This window comes from Chelon labrosus, assembly GCF_963514085.1.
Source record: "Chelon labrosus genome assembly, chromosome: 4".
Classification (NCBI taxonomy): Eukaryota; Metazoa; Chordata; class Actinopteri; order Mugiliformes; family Mugilidae; genus Chelon; species Chelon labrosus.
The window spans coordinates 29,547,637-29,569,902 of record NC_140340.1 but is presented as its reverse complement, the minus strand read 5'-3'; the positions used below and the strand labels follow the sequence as shown (position 1 = coordinate 29,569,902).

The following is a 22,266-nucleotide window of genomic DNA, read 5'->3' as shown; positions in this document are numbered from 1 at the left end:
CTGACTATATCTTGACTAATTAATTAGACCAGATGATTAATCAAATCAAACCCTCCAGAAACATACCATCAGAAATTGTCATTTTCTACTATTATTTATTTATTTATTTATTTTTATTTATTTACTTATTTTTATTTATTTCTCTGTCTTATTTTCTTTTTTTCTAATTGTGGGTGGGAAGGGATAAAATCCACATATGGTCTAGCTCGGTCATAGAAGCCGGTGTGGCTTAACATACACTGTAAAACAACCCTTCGATTACCATTGCACTGCTGTATGTGAACGAAAAATTTAATAAAAATAATTTAAAAAAAGAAAAAGAAATTGTCACAGCAATGGCAATTTCAAAGTAAAGTGAGCAAAAGTAATGAGTTGTATCACTTGTCTATGGATACATAGACTGATCAATATACAGAATAGATAGGTAAATAGTAAGAGACACGATACAATCATACAGTGTATACATACAGATGTATAATGTCTTGATAGATAAAGCTTGTTACCATTTGTTTTTTTTTACCACTGTTAATATGGTACCTGTGTTTCAGTTTTTTATCAGGTGTCCATTTATTATACTCTATATGTTTATATATTGAGACATACAGTATACAGTATGCTACATCCTACTTTTATTTTACAGTATCTTATTTTATCTTATCATAAATAATTTTGGTGTCTGTAGACATAATTAGAGAAGCTGATCAAGTAAGGAGGTCAGACAAGCACACAGTACATAAATACAATGTAAAATTAGCAAAACTTTTATTAAAATATCAGTTTAAAGACTAACCTCACGTGATGCATAAACTATTCTCTTGACTTAAATGAATCCACACAAAGTCAGTGGCTACGAATGATCGGCCGGCTGTATTTGCCCCTCAGAGCTTCCATCCACTTTATGAGTGAAGTCTGTTTAACCAGGCTTTGCTAACAGATGTTTGCCTGCTAATGTGCATTTGGCTGGGGAGATTATCACAGCTTACTCACTCGACAGTTGCTCAGCTCCTCTGCAGACAGGATGATGGTGCCACATTTCTTCCCTGGGATCCCTCTGTGGAGGAAAGAGGGACAACAGAAAAAGCTTAACAGAAATGAAAGGAAAACACGTCTTGTATTTGCCAAGTGTTGGTGCTTGAGAGAATAAAGGAGTACTGTTTAGTTTTTAAATTATTTTATAGAGCAGAGGAATGTGTTCCACCTTAAATATGAGGAGTTGGTTTTAACTCGCTGTCAAACCCTTCTGGGAAAGAAGTTGGATTGTAATGTGTTGGTTGGTTTAGAGCGGTTTATTGGTTTATACGGCAACCAGTTGTACATCAAATGGAGACATGAGTCTTGGTTGCATAGCTGAATTTTACTTTCAAAGCTCAAAGAGAATGTCGTCGATACTTTACTTCCTTTCCTCCTGTCTTCATTATTAGAATTATTACTCTAAGTTGCAGAGACAAATCAATCCACCATGTCTTGACCTGCTCATAACACACAGAGAAAAGCTTTTAAGTATAGCCCAGCTCATAAGCTCAGTTCATGAACTTTTAGGTTTTAGAGCATTTTGATGTGCTTTATGAGAGGCAAACGGATATTTCCTGCAAGATCCAAAAGTCTTGAAATCTTTTTGTGAACATACTACTGTATTTTGCTGTTACTACTGCATGTACGTATAACTTTTTAGTTATTTACACCGGGTACATTTCCGGCCACAAAAATACCAGTCTTAGTATGTTTGAGTCCTGACATCTTCTGTTATCCAGTATTATCATATAATATACATTGAGGTTATGTGTTGAGATATCTGCCTTTCTTATAGCAAAAGAAAGTAAAACAGAAAGGCCATCAAAATCTTACTGCCTTATTTTTGCTTATAGCACTTGAAAGGAAGGGGAATGGTGCATTTCTTTGAGCCCTCCACAAGGTTTTCTTTCTCTCTGTATGTCATGAGCAGCTTTCTTTTCCCCACTTTTACTTTCTGACTTAATGCAGCTGTATTGTACAATAGGAAATCTATTTGTCTATACACCTTGGTAATGTCTGTGTACACAGAGTGCCTGTGTTTAGATATGTTGGCAGCCAGTCAAATAAGACTAAATCTCCTCAGTCCTTTAGTCCGTTTAAGGTGACAGGTGGAATTGAATTGTAATGCCCAGTAAATGGAATTTATATATTTGGAAATGAAAGATGAAAAGCTGTTTAAAACATCCCTACCCATACAGGGTCCAAAGGAATTTTTTTATTTTTTTTCACAGTTTTACTTTTACCCAAATTTACCTCAAAACTAACAGGTGGCAGTTACTGCCTCCATGGAGATACTTTCTATACATGGATGAAAGAGCATCAATCTACAGCACTCACAGCCCAGTCACGTCTGAAGGCTGCTAATAAAGTGATCACCAACACATGGACCTGTCAGGTTAGTCAATTAAAACTGCTCTCCCAGCATCCTTTTATGTTCCTTCTATTATTTCTCCCAAATAACAGCAAATAACAATGAACCTGACAACTTCAGGACACAAATTCCAAAAAATCTGCAATATAGATTTTCAGAAATGTATATAACTCACCACTGTTCTTGTGTGTGGTGAAAAACACTCTGGTGTCACTCTGACCTTTTAATATCTGACTGCTGGTAGTTATTAAACAAGAAAGACCTTATTACTGCCCTCATTCTGCTGGATCCCTGTTAGCTGTAGCACCTAATTACAAGGCTTATTTTATGTCTACAAATCACTGGATGGTCTTGTCTGATCTAACATTAGTGAACTCTCTGTCCAGTCTTTCCAGAACATGTTGTTCTGCCCTCTATTAACTGTGCTAGAGTTTGATGTTTATTCCTGTCTTTGTTTAAAGCCATACACTATGTCTGTTGGTTGAATGTATGTATTTGTGTACAGTTTTTTTTTGTTTTGTTTGTTTTCCCAGCATAGCAGAGCATTTGGGACTCTTCCCTTTATCTGAACTGTTTTATCATTGCATTAACTCACCTGAGGACTATTAGGATTTCTGTGATTTAGACTGCACATTTGCTTGTTCATTAAAGATAGTCTCTTCTTTGTGGGCCAGAGTTAGGGTTGCACATGACTTTTATGGATGAGGATTTTGAAATGATTGCTATATAAAGAATAACTGATTATGTTACCTGACACTGCTCATTGTGTCGTATTGTGACCATTTTGACTGAAGCACCTATTGATCAGTTGTTCTTGATTTTTTTCCCTCAAGTCCTGACAGGAGAGCAGAGTTACAATGCTCTGAGAACTGGGTGATAACACAAAATAAAATTTTCGACTTTTGTTCTTCACAGTTGGAGATTCACTGTGGAGGTCGTGCAAGACCTGGGATCACTAGAGACTCTTACTGAGGTGCATGAGTACACAGTGTGTTGAGTCAACAAAGCTCAATGTATTGATCTTCTGATGGTCACCTTTGGTCTATCTGATCATGCTATAGATACAAATTATCCAGTTTCCTCAAAGGGAAGAGGTTTCTGACTCCTTAAAAACCTCCAGTCTAATGCGCAGTATATGTCCCCAGAAATTGATTGTTTTGGATCAATAAAGATGGAACACACCGAGGACTGAGGAGGTCTGAAGGTACAAGCATTTGTCTGACTCGTCTTCAGCGGAAGTTTCAGTCGCAGTTGTTGAAAGTGAAGAAGAAGGTAGAAACAAAAGTTAACCTGACTGGCAAAATAGACAGCGCAAACTAGCGTTTGGGTGGAGTTATTACAGAGCGAGACAGACTGACGAGCGGCGTAGGCTACATGTGTAGGTTACGGAGTCTAGTCCCGCAGAAGTATAAACTGCACTTAACTATTATCAGATGCTGAGAATACCTCTCTTTTCTCTGAATAACAATTTAACTGCAGCACAGTCATATTTCCAGTAAAACAGATGAACGAAGGCTGTCAGCTGATTTTACTTGACCGAGCCTTTGATGAATAGATCTACTCTACCATCTTTAGTGCCATCTAAATGTTGTTTCAGTGGAAGGATACATCTCAAGGAAATCTGACCTTTTGTACAAATGAGTTAAAACTGTCATTGACATAAATTCAGTTTGACTGCTGACACAGAAATATCTTAACTATTCGTTTTCATATTACATGTCATAGATAGTTTCTGGGTAGTTCCAGATTTAAATTAAATTGTTGACATTAAAAGCATTTGTGTTGATTTCCCTTGTGATTTTGTGTTTCTGGCAACAAACGGGTCTTTTAAGATTTAGTTTAGGTAACCTAATTAAGTAATTAATCAGTTTCAAGAATCAATGATCAAGGTCTTGGTTAAATATTGAAAATGTCAGTGCTGGCTTGAAGCAATGAGTCAGGATGACAACCGCTTATAGATTTAATTATCGCAACATTGTTTCTTCCAGGTTGTGGAAGAAAAGCAGAGCAAACACTTGATCCAAGACTTACATTACAGTATTTCCAGCTACAATGTTTTGATTTTTCAAAATATGATTGGACTTCACTTGATGGTCTCAGGTTTTGTACACAACATGCTAAGGTCAAGGGACTGGATAGCTCTCCAGCTGTGTGGGTAAGTGCTGTCAAGAACAGAGTTAGGTGCGTGTTTGAGTTTTAAGAGGTAGTTTGAGACTTTTAAGCCACAGAGTAAAGGACTCCAATCGATCCTCAGGTGGAGAAACCATCCTGCTCTTATGGTCAAGTAATGCAGGAAAACCGTTAGAGCGTTATTTTAACACCTAAAATCTCACACATAGAAACTTGGCACCCTGTCAGCCACTGGCTCAAAAACACAGCTTTTAAAAGAAAAAAATGACTCCATATCTACATCTATCTCTACTCATTGCTTCCTTCACCTCCTGTAACTGAATCTATTCAATTTCCTCGAAGTAGACCATTATCTTAGGGTCACTGAAAAGGTAAAATCCACAGAGAGCAGAGTTTGAGTGGAAGTGTGCTGTGCTGACTAGCTGTGGCTGCACAGTGGCTGTGGAGCAAAGACGGAATAGTCGCAATACAGTAAGCCACAGGAGCAGGGTTTCAACTGAGACCCCCGTGTTTTCTGGTCATTAACTGTCAAACACTTGCTAAGGTCATATGTGACGAACTACTACATGCTATCCTAGCTGTGAAAGCTACAAATAAAATGTGTGTGGGTTACTGACAGAATCCTCTACAGGCCTAAGTCTCACTAAATTTTTATAGTAGTAGTCAGAATATTGTGAAATATGAGCGTGAAGATGCCATAAAGCTAGTGACGTCTTCATAATACTTGATTGACCAATCTGATTATCAAATGTTTCTATTGTCTGTTCCCTATAATCACTTCCAATGTAACACAGTATGTGCTAGGTTACTTTGTAAATCTGTGTTTAAGCAGCTGCCTCTGTATCCATGGCTGTAAACAACCATCTTTTGTGACTATAGTAATTATTATTTTCTTCCTTCGTAGAACACACAGAAAAGAAAAAAAGTGTCTCCTGCTTTATTCAGTCCCACCCTCTCATATCTTAAGAAACTATTGCATGAGACGGAAATGATCAAATGAAATCTCATTTTGCTATTGATTTGCAACAGCAACAAAAAAGAAAAAGAAGCTCAGGTTTGATTTATAATTTGTCTCAGTTACGGGGGAGGGTCCTCCTGAGGGGGCCACACAAGATACAGCTCCCTCATATTGGTGAAAACTTGAAATGGTAATCTAATAAATGTGTCAGGCTGGCAGTAAATTATATTCTTTGAAATGCAGTGGGACAAATTAGGAAGATCCTCTTGCAATAACTTAGGTTGCCTGAAAAGAAAGAACTTCTTTGTCTTTTTATTTAAAGAGTCAAAGCAGTGGTGCATGCATAATGTAACCTATCCATTAACACAATGCTTCAAAGACCTACACTGTTCACACAGGAGCGTGTTTGAACTTCAGCTATTGAACACAGGGCGGCTGTATATTTGGCACACACACACACACACACACACACACACACTGAGAGATCTATTTCCCGTAGGATGATGTAAACGTACAAATTAGACGTAATGCATAGATGCGCACACAAATTGACACAACTGTGGGCATACACACCATTTCTATTCATAGTGATGAGCATCTGTAATTACAGAAATCTTTAGAGAGTCAAAGACTCCAGCCAACCAACTAACCTGCTGTGAGTAATACAGCTAAATTAATTCTGCCAAGGGGTATGTGATGAGCACAAGAAAAGAGGAATGGGAGAACTAAAATGCTGGAACCCAGTGAACGAGCTCGGCCTCTTTCTCCCTGATTGCAATGTGTGCCGCCATTAAAATCCCACTTTGCAACCATTTCATTATGTTTAATTTCTGTTCTGTCACAGTTATCCAATGTTATCCAGTGAAACAATAAAGACAGCTAAAGATGCATGGATTTTTATTGGTAACCTTTAAACAGTCTCAGTTAATCAGAATATAATGTTCTTACATTAAAGTGCAATGTTCTCAAAGTTCTGCATTCAAGTCAGTACAATGTATTCAGTAAATGAAAAAGCACACTCAGTAACCTTTCCTAACCAAACAGTTGTACAAGTTGAAGCACCAAAGCTTGTTTTTAAGGCCAAGGGCCATTGTACACAATCATACTTATGAGAGTAAGATTGTGCTGGAGGCCTTCCAGAAGAGCACTCTACCAGAGAATAGCTCCTCATTGATTCACTCATAGCAACAGGTCAACTTAGAGCCTGGAATTCACCAGTGATCAACACAGATAAATAGGTTTAAACAATAGGAGGAGGGCAAGAAGGTCAAAGAAAGAGTAGAAGCTTTATAGGGCAGAATGAAACATTGGGAGTTTCAGGTGCATCCGTCCTGCAGAAGTAGTTTATTAAGGTAAAAATACAAAAAGTGTTTGCATCCCTAAGTCACATTGTTACTTTTATGACGAGAAGAGATCACACTGTGATCACCAAAAATATGAGCCAAATGGAGCCTATCCCAGCTGTCACTGGGCAAGAGGTGGGGTACACCCTGGACAGGTCTCCAGTCTATCACAGGGTTAATACAGAGACACAGACAACCATTCACACTCACACCTACTGCCAATTTAGAATCACCAATTAACCCCATTAGTGTCTTGATTAAATGAAAGACAAGTTAGGTCAGCAGTCTAGGAAAGACGATATGTTTTCCATTTTGGAGAATGCATGTGAAACGGGCAAACACTGAAATCTCCTCAATACACCTTTTGATCAAATGAAGGTTATCCCCCAACACTGTCAATTTCAAGCAAGCAAAACCCGGCTCAGACATAATTAAGCCTAATTTCCGGACTCCTGCCTTTGAAAATGTCTCAGTTCTACCATTTGACTGGCGTTTGTGAAATAGGAAAATCAGTCTGCGATATAATCAACTTGCCTGGATTTTACTCTCACACACCAGAACTTTCCTCGCTCTACTACCATTTTATGGACTTCAGATTCACACTTAGCACCTCATCAAAACTCTGCATCTGAAAACTATTCAAGAGTCAATCATCCTTCAGTGTACTGATTTTTTGGTAGACTGAAAACAAATGATTGCCATGCCATCTATTAGTGACACTTAACAGTTGCAGATCATATCGCCGTTGTGGACCGTGTCATTATCAAAGACGAGGTGGTGCACACGAGACAGGCACTTCACTTCGGAACATGGCTGCTGTCCTCACCTTGAGCTGTTTATTTGCGAAGGTTTTCAGACAATAATTCACTTCTAGAAGAAGTGTTTGTGCTCATTTACGATCACGGAAGAAAGGAGGATGAATGACTCACTCGTGTAATCATGTTACACGAGTGAGTCATTCATCCTCCTTTCGCCACATCATGTGGATTTCCATCAATGACCCTGTTCAAGTGAAAATATTATCCAGTTAATCAAGAAATTGAAATTTTCTCTGACACAATGTCGCACAGTTCCCCTGAGGCTCTGCGCTGTGCAGGAGGGTGTCGTTGCTTAGGTAGACTGCCATGTTTCTCAAAATGTATTTGCCGCGTTGCCTGGTTCCCATCCATGGGTCACCTTATTCATTCTACTGTGCAGCATTTGTCTAAAATAGTGATCGAGACTAAATGAAGGTAGCGCGTTTAGCCTCCTGGGGACTTTTCTTGATCTTCTGGCCACAAACCGCACACTGTGACCGAACTGAGTAGGAGGCGGTAAAGCAAAAGCACCACAGGGGTATGCATTATGGAGCCTATTGGAGATGGTGATTACCGAACGCCATTAAAACAGCCTAAATGGTCGTCCACATGTTTTGGAAAGCAATGAGGTGAAAGGATGCAGAAAGTGGGGCTTTCTGTCTTCCAGTACTTGTGATAGCCTTGTTTTATGGAATTTCATAGTTTATCTTGTGGAGAAAATATCAAATCCAGATGTAGGTGTTTTTTGAAGAAGAAAGTAAAACAGGAAGAAATTAAATTTGAGCCTGCACATTAGCATAAAATCAGTAACTGGACCAAGTGAATTAATCCAAGTCATTTCAGTGTTGTCTGTTTCAGTTTTACGTTCAGTTCAAGGCGACGTTACAGTACGCTTGAGTCCACACAGCTTTCTATCATTAGATCATTTCAGGATCACATGCAGGTCTGTGCACTGTCAGGTCAAATTCTCTTTCCCCCGTCATCATTGAGTCAAATCACATCTGTGGACAACTTGCTTTGTGGATGATATTTAAGTCATGCTGTGTAGTCAGAAGTCATCCATACCCAGAGAATTTAACTTTAAATTATAGTGGGGGATCTCAAAGCTTGGGAAGATTACCAAAAACCTCACAATAACTAAGCCTAAACTGAAAGTGTTAAGGCTCTAAATTAAAAAATAAAAATAAAACAAATAAAAAGACAACAAGGGATTGGAGGATAGGGAACATCCAAGTTAAAACAATAAAGTCTTAGCTGGAGGAAATTTCTGGCCAGTTGCAGATACCCACAGCTACAATGACACTGATAAACACCCACTGAATCAGTAGCTTAGCTCACATACTGTATGGGTGTTTTTAACCATGTGTTTGACTATATCCATATTGGATGAATTTGCACCTCACAATTTATGCCCAGTCCCAGTGTTCAGTACCAATGCAATAAAAGGGCCTGATCTAACAAAGTGGAATGCGAGTGTGTGGAGCTCAGGGTGATGGATGGGCAGATGCACAAATAACATGCAAGCATGAAACAAGACTTTGTATCTGATTGTGGACTTAAACTTAACATTTATAGCCATCCTCAAAAGTGAAGCCAAAGTAAGTAGAGCGCCCCCTGGTTGGCTGAACACTAAAAATACATGTCAGATATATATTTTTTTATCAGGTTTAAGGTAGTTAAACCTGATAAAATGCTGATCCATACTCAAGTGTCAATTTTTCTGATAAGTTTTGCTTTAAGTAGTTATTTGACGCTATAGAAACAGGATGTGACATCATGAAGACCATCATGATGGCTCCATCCTGTGGGACATTCATTCATCTTCTGTACCCGTTTATTCCTGTTAAGGGTCGCGGGGGTCTGCTGGAGCCTATCCCAGCTGTCATCGGGCGAGAGGTGGGGGTACACCCTGGACAGGTACTGTTAGAGTTGTGAAATAAAAATAAATAAGTACAGTGTATAATCCAACATTTCTTTGTAACTGGTGGAGGAAGAGCAGAGTACATTATTAAATGCAAATTCATAGACTCCGCCCGTATCCCCGATAAGACACTTCAGTTTGGCCAATGCAAGGGAGTGGGGACGCATTGTCCATATCTATATACAGTCTGTGGTTCGCACAAACAAATTTTGCTGTTTCCAACAGTTCAAAATCGGTTTACTTTCTCACCTACACATGGCTGAATATCAGAGCGTGAATTGAATGTGAGTGTTGGACTCTTTTGGAAAGCCATATTCATCCATCTGATGAGCAGTTTTTAAACAGTATGCCTATCCCATGACCTCATTTTATTTCCACACAGTTGGGAAGTCTACTTGTTGTAGCTGTCTGCCACCACATGCTGCCAAATAATATGTGGAACAACTGGAAACAGACACCTGCTAAGCATGGGCGTGGTAGCGGGGGGAAAAGGAGACCTGACTACCCAGGGCCCAAGTAGGGAGAGGGCCCATGAAAATCCTGAATTTTTTTATTTTTATTTTTTTGAATTAATTGGGCCCTCCAATTAATTGGTGTCATAATGTATTTCAAATATATTGATAACATCAACTGAGAGAATGAACTTGAGCCCAGATTGAATGACCTGGAGGCTAGCTGTCATCATGCCGCCCAAAAAACACAAGTCGGGGTACCAGAAAAGAAAGAGTGGAAAGAAAAAGAAATAGGGCAGAATGAGGGGAAGCAACTGTTAATTGCTTTCTTTCCAAAAGGTGAACCGAGTTTACTTGTTGTGTAACTGCATCCAATTAACGTTAACGTTGTCCAGAGTCAGTGGGCATTTACTGGGATGTAAATTACATCCTTACATCTCGTGTAAGGCTTTAGCAAGGCTTTATTTCTTTTTCTGCAAGCTGAAGAACAATTTTATTGAAAAATGAGATTGTTTATTTGATTTGATTCTCTGTGCTCCTGTTCAACAATAAATGTTTTTAAATCAAAATGCGTCATGGATCAAAACGTTAGTACACAAACCAGATGTAGCCTATAGATGTTTGAGCACAAGTAGGCCAAATGCATCAATTCAGGTGTTGAATGAAAGAACCAGTCATCAATATAATCTTATTGAATCTAATTTTAGCTTAAACCCCTACTTATGCTTGTTTATTTATAAATAAATGTCCCAAATTATTCTTTTTTTTGCTCGCGCGCTTCGTGCACTGGCATGGATAGGGGCCCACTGACATTAAGAGTGTACAGGGCCCAGAATTTGGTGCTACGCCCCTGCTGCTAAGTATTATAGAGTGAAATTGAGTTTTAATATGTAGCCATTCCCTGTGGCTCTCTCTTGTTTGTGCTCCTTCGTTGCTTGAACCTGAAAGGCAGTGGTGGGCCGTCAGGGCCAGCAAAGCCTTCTCTGCTGGCCTAAACTTTATCAAAATCACTGACTTACAATTTAATATATCCCCATTAATCTTATTGAATTATTCCTAATAGCCTATTCTTTTCATTTTATGTCTGTCTCTCAGCTGCAGTGAATCCTGCAGTGTAACTTTGCATTAGAGCTTTTATCCAATCGTATTTCAGGCGTCACGTGTGGCCGGAGTCAAAGAAGTCTGCCTGGGCCTTCACAATTAAATCTGCAGGCGGCTGAAGCTTGAAATACATTGTAATAATGCTGTTCCTTTAACCAATCACATTTCAAGTTTGTATGACTTAGGCCTTCTCTGTGGCCTACAGGTCAGCATTTTCATGTCCTCTGATTGGAGGGGCAGTGCGCTGCTGCGTTTAACACCCGTTAGCGTTTTCGAGCAATTTTTTTACCCACAATAGCGGAAGGAGGAGAGGCTATCGATTTGGTTGCAGATCTTCTTAGAAAGACTTTGAAGGAAAAGCTGGATATTGTGAGGAAAGGCCACCCAATCCCCAAACTTTCAGGACAGCGACTATGAGCGCTACCCTTGGTTGACAGGCTCTGAGGAGAACTCTAAATTGTTTCTTAAGTTCTTGTGAGTAAAACGAATTATATTTACATCTTTTATATTTTAGCCATTTGATGGGTCGATATTGATGTTTCTGCTGGATTTGACTATGTGGCATTGCGCAGCAGTGGCTGCAGTGAGTGAGAGGAAACTTTTTGAATAGTTCTAAGTGAGTTTCTTGCTTTAGTAATGGCATTCATCTTGCTATGTGAGATACGATGCAATGTCCTGTTTTATTGCGTATCCTATGTTATTGATGGTTTCTATAGCAGTGGCATCCTAAAGGTCATATTAAGAGGTGATTTGAATAAGGTTGGAGGGCATTGAAGGCCTAGGTGGAAAATGCACGGCCTGCCACTGCTGAAAGGTAATGACTATTTACCATGAGCAGTTACACACATCTCAACAGTAGTCATTACATTTCCAGTTCAAGCAAACCTTTTAGCCAGTCAGCCTACACATAACTTAGTGTTGACAGTGGCTGAATTCACATAATCCTTCATTCTGTGTAGACAGAGAGCTCCTGAAACACTGAACCCTAATTCTCTTTTAAGATTCAAAGGAAAGTGGGACTTTTGAAACTACTGGCCTTGAATTTACAGTTTTGATTACTTTGGCGATACAGCCCTCAACACAGCATGACAGCAGACCAGAGCTACCAATTAAAAAGAGCAGAGGGACAAGTGTCTGACATTAGATTGAATACACTTTAAATTCACTTTAAATTAGTTTTGTTCTGGCTGTACAGTACCTTTAATTAAGTAAAAAAAAAATTGTAGTTTTTCAATCCCTGCTGAGAAGTATCGACATGACATTGCACTTCTTTTTAGCTGTCATTCCTAAATAAAAAAAAAATAAGTATCTTGCTACATCTATCTTATTAAATTACCAAAAAAGATAAGTCTCTTTGCCATGGCATGGAGTTACTGAACAGCATATTAATGAAGGGACACACTTTGTATACTAAAAACAGGGTTCAACCTGCAGGCAATACTATTAAAGGTGTGTGTTTACTTTTCTACATTTTCAGTCATATCCGATGGGTCAAAATCTTGGACGCCTTTAAATATTTTTTTTTTTAAATCCCTCTTAACATTGTCAAAGTGGTAATTAGCACTGTGTGGTAGCTGATGGTGCCAACATGTAATTAAAGCCGTACTTTTCTGTTGATTAGGTTAAAGCTATTTTTAGTCTCGCTCATTTCCTTCTTCACTGCCTCTCAGTTACACTCACATACAGAATGCGGCGCAATACATTTGAAGGCAGTGTATTTTCTTCATATTTATTCTGAAATAAAAAAAATGTAAATAAGTGTTTAGGTCAACAAAAGTATCAACATCACCATCTGTCATTTTGAGTAACAGCGTCAAATGTAACTGAACTTAATTAATTAAGATCTCGCAGTCAGTAAATTAAACAAGGGGCAATTCTTAAAGATTCTTAAAATGTTCTTGAAGATATTTGTGTTTGTTTAGTATCTGTGTCTGTCTGACCCAACTTTATCTGTTATTACACATTCAATTTGTAATGATTAGTTTTAGCTTTAAGTATTATCACAATAACATATGAAATGTGGTTGGAACATTCAGTACATTCACCACAGAATAATAAACAGTCAGGTCGTAACGTGACACATTCAGCCGCTTTCTTCTGTCTGCTTCCTTGAAGTCATGAATTCTGTGGTGCTGGTTCCTTTTGCTTGTGTCTTTTGTAGAATAGACTGAATCTGAAAAAACGGTGAGTCATTTTCCCACTAGGATTGGAGTGCTCTTCTACACCTATTACCCATTAGCTTCCCAAATAGCCTATTTGGTATCACAGACAATCCCATATAAAGCTAAGTACTGTATGTACACACAACAGAGCAAAATCGTGCCTGGTGAAAGGAGATACAGAAGATTACCAGGTTTCAGGGAGGATTTCTTTCCAAATTCCTCTGACAGATTTCAACATGTGAAGGCAAACATGTCTCTCCGACAAAGGAACGTCATCGTTGGTTGAAAGAGATACGGTGGATTACAGAGTTTCAATTATCACTTCTGTGCCACTGTATTGTTCAGGAGACAAACTGCACACTCTTTGATGCGTTCAGGGATGAGGGAGGTTTCTTCCACACCACTAACTTTAAAACAGAACATGAGCACAAGCATGCAAACATACAACAAAGTGCAGCGAAGCACAATCTCTCTAACACAATTACCGTCTTCGCTAACTCTGCCGAGGGGAAAAGTGAAACACTATTTCATTGCTGTAAGGACGGAGCCCCACCTGAGACATCCACCCCCTCAATTATCCACTGCTGATTCTACAAAGACTCCGCCATTCGAGACCTCATTTGACTTTATTACAATGGCCACCAGAGAGATGGTGTCATTAATCAAATAGAAGATAGAATGAATGAGCAGCCACCCAGGAAAGCAAAGAAGTGGACTGAAAAGGCTGCCGCAGTTCCTCTGTTCAGCCCCTGCCTGAGAAAGGAGAGTGACCCAACACAAACTGCTTCAAAGGGTATGCTGCCATGTTTAATGTTTTTAAGGTAGTGTAAGAAGCACCTGGAAATGGAGGCAGTTACAAACAATAATTAGGGGCAGTGGCACTTGATTAATGCATCTCATTATACAGTTTGCAGTTAATATCGAATTTCCCTCCAAAGCCATTTCATCTCCTTGAGTAGATTTCAAAAGCTACGCCAGATAAGGAAAAGCATGATGAAAAGAAGTCAATACTCAAACGAGAACAAATACAACAGGTTTGACAAATATCATTACATGCATTTTGTCTGTCTCTTTTCTGTCATCTCCCTTGTTTATAGTCACAAACACAGAAGGAGAAAAGGAAAAAAGAAGCTTTTTCCTTGTTTCAGAGGGAGAACAAATGACACCTCAGGCAATTAGCATCGTAACAATGGCAGCCAATCTCTATAATGCTTTGTTTTCCATCAATGCTGCTGAGTTCATTAATTCGTTCTGGAGGAAAATCAATGCGATTTGCCAAAATAGCTGTCTACAAATGTTTAAACAGGCTGTGCTTAGTGCACAGATAGTGTGTTCTGCGGATAAGTCAGCTGATTTCCAACCAGGTGACTGCAAGGTCTTGGTGCAGAGTGCACTGTATCCCTCCACATCCTCTTGAATTTTTTTAATTTAATGCAAGGAAGCCTCATTTGTCAACTTGACTGATAGCTCCAGTTGAAGCCACAATGACAGAAAAATTGTTTTTCTAACAGATGGCTCAGCTTGGAAAGACAGAGATCCGTGATCAATTTCTGCCTGCTGGAAGAGGAAATGGAGTTTTGCTCAGAGATATTAGACACAAGGGTATCAATGCTGGATGAGCTCTCATCCAGGCGACAAACGCCAAAGCAACAGTGCAGGAGAAACCTTTTTGCCATATGTTTTAAATGGGTCTGCAAGGGTTATCTGACCTGCTCTGGGATCCTGCTCACAGCCAGGATGATCACAATGTGACAGTGTTCAGACACACGAGAATGCTGTGTGAAAGAAAACTAAATCCTATCATACATTTCAATGAGACACTGGCACAGTGGGATTCACACAACTTAAAAAGTATAACCTGGCTCACCCTTTTTTGATTCAGAATTATGCTGCAACCCACTGTGCCGACTAGTATGTGCGGCTGCATATTGTTAGTTTAAAAAGTAAGCTTTTTGTTTATCTTAATATCATCAAGCTAGATGATAAAATGACTGTAGTTGTGATAACTTGACAGGATGGTTAAAATCCTGTTTCGTAGTATTTCAGTGTTTCTGCAGGAATCTGTTTTGATTTCAAATCTCGGACCTATCATTAGCTGGCAGTACTGGAATGTATAATATGCTGTATCAACCTACAGCAGTACACCTATTCAAACACTGCCCATTGCTTTGTGTCGAACACAGTCCCATTTTAAACCTAAACTGCTGCTTACAGTGCGACAAAAACCCAAAGGGATTTAGATACAGACAGTGGTTCTGCTTATATTATGCTGGCATCTGCCACAGGGCTCTGGAGCCCCAGGGGCCACAAAGGCAGCATATGCAGAGTTGATTAAATTTTTGATAATTTCATTAGTTGCAAATTTGTTTGAGAGAGTGCATCACTAACAGGCATTCAAATCACCACAAACAGGTGGACAGTGTGGGCCCTCAGCTAATAGTTTCCCTGAGTCTCCAAGCAGCTTAATCAGGAGATATTCTTTGTATGTGCTGTGTCCTTAACTGTTCACACAGTGTGTATGGTTTATCCTGAAATAGAGCGACTCAACTCTTATCAGAATAGGAGTCCAGTGACGATTTTGCCATTTCATTAAAGATGTGTTTCAAAAAGTAGAAAGAAATACCTCTACAACCATTTAGAGCTATGTTGTTGTAAACAAATTCAATTCCACAGCTCTCAGTGCATGACCATGTTGCTGCGCATCACCCAACAAAGTCTACTCAATCGATTTGGTTGGTCCAGTAGATCTTATACATAATCAGTTCTCAATAGAGTGCTTTCCAGACCAACTTTCCACCACAAACAAATTGTTTGCAGGGAAGTCGGTGTGGCTTCCAGCCTATGTATAGTCACCATGGACTGTATGTGAATAGGTCACACTGACCCTCGCAAGCATAAGAATATGACAGCATTTACATAACCGAAAAAACAAATTGATTGTTGCTGCAAAGCGGACGTGGAAAGTATATTCAATACTACTGTGACAGCCCTTCATTTTCATCACTGAACTGAACTTTTCATGAGGTGATCAAACATCACCATCACCAAATCCTTCACTCTGTTCTTATGTTGGATCCCTCTTCCCAAACCTGGCCACTTTAATAATAAAATGTGACAACCACTTTTAATCCTCAAATTAATTATTGCCTTGGGTATTTAGTGAGTGGGGACTATATTCCATTGTGTCACTGGTAACAGTTCTGGTGCAAAAATGTCAAAAATGATAATAATAAATAAAATAAAAAAGCCCTCACTACACACTGCTGCATACCTCGGACTAAAACATCCCAGAAGTATGTTGGAGTTTGATGCAACCTGTTAATGGTTCAACACCTGAAAGTCATGCTTAGTGATATCGGAGATCACAGCAGCTGAAGATGTACCCGTAGCTGCTGTTGAGGAATTAGTTTTTGTGCCATTTTTGAATCAGATCAAGGTAAAAGCATGTCAGAGCATGAGAATGACATATTCATGTTGGATGGTACAATGGCTATCAGCACACTGTTAATCATCATGTACATGTAACCGTCATTCTATCAGGAAGTCATGTGTTTATTGAGAGGAAAACATATTGCACTCTCTTGTTATTGGGGTTACTCGCTTCAGATGAGGATAGGCTGAATTCTGCATTGAGGTAAAGGAATCAAACTCTAGGGCATGAAAACAAATTAAACCGAGCAGCCAAACAGAAACTCTTATTATCCTTGTTATCTTTCCAGATCAAATGTTACATTGATTTGTTCTTATTGTGCGCCCTTCATTTATTTTCACAATTTGAATTATTTTGTATTCTCATGAAACATGAAAAAAACAATTGCCACAAGGTCTTTTTTTCTAATTTAGTCTCTCTTTTTATTTGTTTGGATAGACCTGCAGTCACACTTACCTATAGTTATATAAATAGGCTATAGGCCTCTCCAGTAGCTGAGTCTGACACAGTATTTCTCTGCTGCTGACCTTTTCTAATGCATGTACAGCGATGTTTATGGTAGGCATATAAGTAAATCACATGCTTATGGCCATACAAATCGCATTAGCAAATGTAAATTTATAACTGCCTATTAAACTATATGTTTCATTTCATGAATATTAAATCAGTTTGTGTGGAGTGTGTAATGGTGTGATGTTGCCTTCAATACTTTACCTATACATTAAATTTTTACATTCATGTTTTGAATTAGTGCAGGGACACTATTTAGATGTGCATAAGCATAAACACAGTTATATACCTGTCGACATTTAGGTTTCAAAATTAAGAAGGTTTTTGTGTTGTTGTTTTTTTTTCCCTCACCGTACCCTTATATTAAAATGTACCTGGTGCTGTGCAAAGGATATAGCTACTATACTGGTGACGATAAAGAGAAACTGTCTGTGAAAGTCTCTCTCTGCTTAAATTTGCATGTGTATTTGGGTATTTGGGCGCCCTGACATTTTGAAAACAGCTAACTTAGATCACTGATTCATTCAACATTCAACAGGCCTTGCAGCCTTGGCAGGGTGCAGCTGTGCAAATCATGTAAATTGAGTTGTGGGTTGCCAGGTTGTGGTAATACACTGGTTACAAGATCTCACAAGGTTGACTTTTACAGTAACTTTAACTTTAACCCCTATCCGTATAATATCCTCAGATGGCAGTTCCTACCTCGTTACTTTGTGAGAAAAATGTATTGTAGCTGTGACATACTAAGAATTATATTAAGAATTAAAGTTTCATCAGTAAAAAATAAACATGCTGGACTGATATTGATACTGGACCTTGTGAATGGACTGTATCCGTCAGTTCATCAACATGACAAAATGTACTATTATCCACCCAGCATATCAGCTAGTGGCACACGGCTTGAAACTTGAATCTCTAAGAAGTATTTTCCCTTTTGATCTTAGTCTTTGCTATCAGAAGGGATCCTGGAACACGCTGGTGATGTTCCTGAGGGGCAAACCCCTCTCTGGCGAACACATTTCCATGGAGCTGAGCACCCCTGAACCATCCGTTTCACATCACCTAGCCCTGCAAACACAAGCTGCCCTAGGCAGTACAGCCATCACTTTTCATCAGAGCTTCAAGAATTTCTCTGTCAGATGTAAAACAGAAGCTGGAGGGGTTGGTGGGAAATATTTTTTCCCTTTTGCCTTCCTCTCTTCTGTTACTTCACTGGTGTGTTTGCACTTCAGAGATTAAAAAAGGCAATAACTAATAAATATAATCACATAGAAACTAAGACTCTTCTTGTGCAGCCATCTTCTTACGTACAACTTGAAGCCACCGTGGCTTGTGACTGACACAAATAATAAAGTCACACTGCTGTTAAATGCAGTGTGACCCCCCCCCCCCCCCACACACAGCAAACTGACCATCAACTAAGCCCCATCCGCCACAATAACTGATTTCCATTCTTGCACAGAACATAATGCAGTTCCATAATAACAGTGGTATTTTTTTATTTGACTAACGGCCCCAGTAATTTCACGCAACAGTGAAGAAAAGCTCATCATTTCCAGTCAAAAACGATCAACTTTGTTGATTTAACTGACTAGCAGCAATGTGGCGACAAGAAACCATGGAATTTTAATGTTGTAGTGACAATAGACAAAAAAAAGAATAAAAAAGAAAAAAAAAAAAGAACAAAACCTTTGGCTTTGTGGGTGTGTATCAAATCTAATTATCATAATTAATCACTTGACTGCAGCAACGACCAGTGAGAATGAAAGACAAGCCTTTCTTTCATACGTTATCACTGTATACAGGTTACAACAAAATTGTACACAACACAGACCGAGACCATAATATTAAATATTCATTCATTCATTCATCTTCTGTAACCACTTATTCCTGTGAAGGGTCGCGGGGTTGCTGGAGCCTATCCCAGCTGTCATCGGGCGAGAGGCGTGGTACACCCTGGACAGGTCGCCAGTCTATCGCAGGGCTAATATTAAATATATTGTACAGAATTATAAATATTAAGGTTGGTTTTATAGTTACTGAGTATGTTTATTAACAAACTGGATGGCTTTGGAAAAAAATAATGTTCATTAGCCTGTGGGTACAAGTTCTGGTCGTCCTAGTCCTAACAGTCCTTCACAATGCTTTTAGCTCTTGAGAGGTAGCAGGTGTGTGAGATGTCGTGGAGTGAGGGCAGAGGGCATCTGGTGATCCCATGTGTTAGCTTGATGACCTGTTGTAGGGCTTTTTGATCAGATGCTGAGCAGCCTGCATACCACACTGTGAGGCAATATGTTAAGATGCTCTCTATTGCAGAATGGTAGAAGGCCACCAGCAGCATACTACACAAGATGATGTTCCTTTAGAACTCTCAGGAAGTGCAGGTGCTGCTGTGGTCAATCAGCGAGGAGAGTTTGTCAGATATGTGGGTTCCTAGAACCTGCAAGTCCAGAATGGTTTTTGAGTTTTCTTTTTTTGTTCAGGATCAGGTTATTTGCAGAGCAACACAATATCAGTTTCTGGACCTCATAACCACCTGAGATGAGTCTAACCACTGCAGTGTTGTCTGTAAACTGTCTAATGGAGTTGGAGGTATAGATGTTTGTATAGTCTTGAGTATAAAGAGAGTACAGTAGCAGACTGAGGGTGGGAGATATGTGGGAGCCAGACTTGATAGACTGATACACTTGATTCACACTTGATTCAGACACAAGGATTTACATTTACCACAAGGAAACACTGCCCATGATTCACATGCTGACAGCGAGCTTGCAGCGTCAGGTGAACATGGATGGAGTAGTAGTGTATTTTCTTTTCAAATAGAGAGCATTGACAGCAAGAAGCGCTTGCTCTGTTTTTAACAATTTTTCAGCTGTAGCTGGGTATCAACATTATCTCAATGACATGGATTAAAACTCCTTTAAACTGAATTTGTAATAGTTACAGCTAACTAGTTCTCAAAAGAAGAACCCGTAAGAGTCTTCAGTTTGCACGTAATGGCTGCACCCATCAGATTAACATTCGGACTGTCTTCCACACGGTGCAGAGACACCACAAAGTTGATGTGGCAGTTGTAAAAAGGACTATTCTGTAATTTTCCATCTGTAGGTACTTTGCTGGACCAGCTGCAGGGGCTGTACGCCTACACTGGAGCAGATGAACACAGTTTAATGCAATTTTTACTTTCCCACTGTGTTTTCCAATAACTCTTTATATGTTGCGTACCGGCCTTCCAAGGGCCCTGTGTATGCCATCTTAGCACGTAAAGCTAAAGCCTCACAGGCATGCTGCACCTACTTACGTTTGCTGAGCTACGATTAAACAATCCCTTTTCCAGTGAACAGTGAGTTCGCCTTGGTCTTTTGCACCCAGACAGCCGTCGTGTATAAGTGAGCTTCAAAAGCACCTGACTTTCAGAACTCATTATGTATCTTTCACAACCATACAGAGACACCTCTCTAACTTTGATCTAGACTTCCTACCAAATTGCCTTGAATAAAACATTCTGACCCAATTGCAAAGAGTTATCTGGTGCCCTTTTACCCTTTACCAAAGATCTTCTCCAGCCCTGTTCACTGTACATGTCCCAGAGGATAGAGAGACAGCTGCAGCTTAGAAGAGGAAGACTTTAGGTACTCATGTGGAAAAGAAGCCCTCTAGTTGTAATTACACTCGCACCCATTACTCTTTTTGACCGCTTAAACCCACCCCCCGAGGAAATAAGTCTTAGTCTACCTCATATTTACTGTACGATCTTTGTCTCGAAGGAAAGCCACATCTGCAGTGCAGTTATTCCCAGAACAGACATTACTCTTGTGACAGCGGCCCAGGCCACCAATAAAGGCATCCCCAGGGAGCGAGCAAAACACTGCCACTGGATCCAGTGGGATGGAAGCTGAATCAGAGAGGTAGATGTGTGTGTGAGTGTGTGTGCGAGAGAGACAGAAGGGGGGGATGGTGTACGAAGAAGAACAAATGAAAGATACATGACAGAATAATACAGAGAGGGATGCAGTACAGCAGGTGAGGATATTGTGTTTTGAAGCTATGAATAGCCACACTGACAGGATGAGCTGAGGCACCCAGAACTAATGTATCTGTCTGCGACGAGTGTGTGTGTGTGTGTTGCATGTGCGTGTGTGTGTGTGTGTGTGCGCATCTGTTAGCAGACAGAAGTCTCTTTGTGGAAGTGATGCCATTGGAGAAACTTGATTTATCGCTCTGTGTTGGAGAAAGAGAAAGAAGCAGAGAGGGAGGCGATATGACAGCTTTATCAGTCCACTGTAGCAGACGTCCATTAGCACATCGTCCAAAGGAGGAAAACACAGATGGATGTGTGTGGGGGTGTGGGAGATTAAACCTTACCACTGGGATACTATTGTGTGTGTACTGGTGCTCATATTTACTCATCTTCTATTCTTGGTTGAATTTTATTGTTAAATATTTTCTTTGTCCACCCTGTCTGGTAACAGGGAGTCAGGGGTGACATGTGCACACGTGAATATTAGCTCTCTAGATTAAAAGATACTGGAAACTGCCCTGATAACCACAAAGGATAACAACATTTTGACCTGCTTCTGCTATTCAGAAATCAGCTAACATGGGCATGCCGTCTGATTCCTTGCTGTGAGAGGGAAGCATTTTAGTTTTTTCATGTATTTAACCCGCTTGGAGTAGCTAGGAAGAATGATTCTCATTATATAGTAGAGTTTATGCAAAAGAGCTCGCACCAGCCTGGACAACTTTTTTTATGCCACTACAAAGCTTAGACAGGTCTACGTTTCTAGGTTTTAGTTTCAAATAAATCAAAGCAGCGATTCAAGGGAAGGGATCTGAACGATGCTGCATCGTCAGAACTAGAAAACTATGATATCTTAGCTTGTAAAGACTTACAAATCTCTTGCCAGGGTCCCTACATTGCCACAAGCTGTAAGAATTGTTAAATCTCGCTTACCACTGTATTAGGAAAGAGAGTAGGAATGGATTCTTCCTTGTTTTGTGAGTAAAATTTTCCTTGCATTGTATATAGAAGACAAATTTTATTCACAAAACCCCCCAGGAAACAATCCTATCATTCTC

The 22,266-nt window shown here is 39.6% G+C and overlaps 1 protein-coding gene across 2 annotated transcripts in view; it reads right to left on the bottom strand.

Annotated features, from left to right (window-relative positions):
• cpne5b (copine Vb) overlaps window positions 1-22,266 on the bottom strand; it is a gene marked incomplete at its 3' end in the record, with an annotated part of 121,878 nt that overhangs the window by 43,984 nt on the left and 55,628 nt on the right. For both annotated transcript variants that reach the window (XM_084543597.1, XM_084543596.1), the window contains one exon: window positions 988-1,051. In XM_084543597.1, coding sequence (XP_084399723.1) covers window positions 988-1,051 — 64 coding nt within the window. The remainder of the gene's footprint in view (window positions 1-987; window positions 1,052-22,266) is intronic.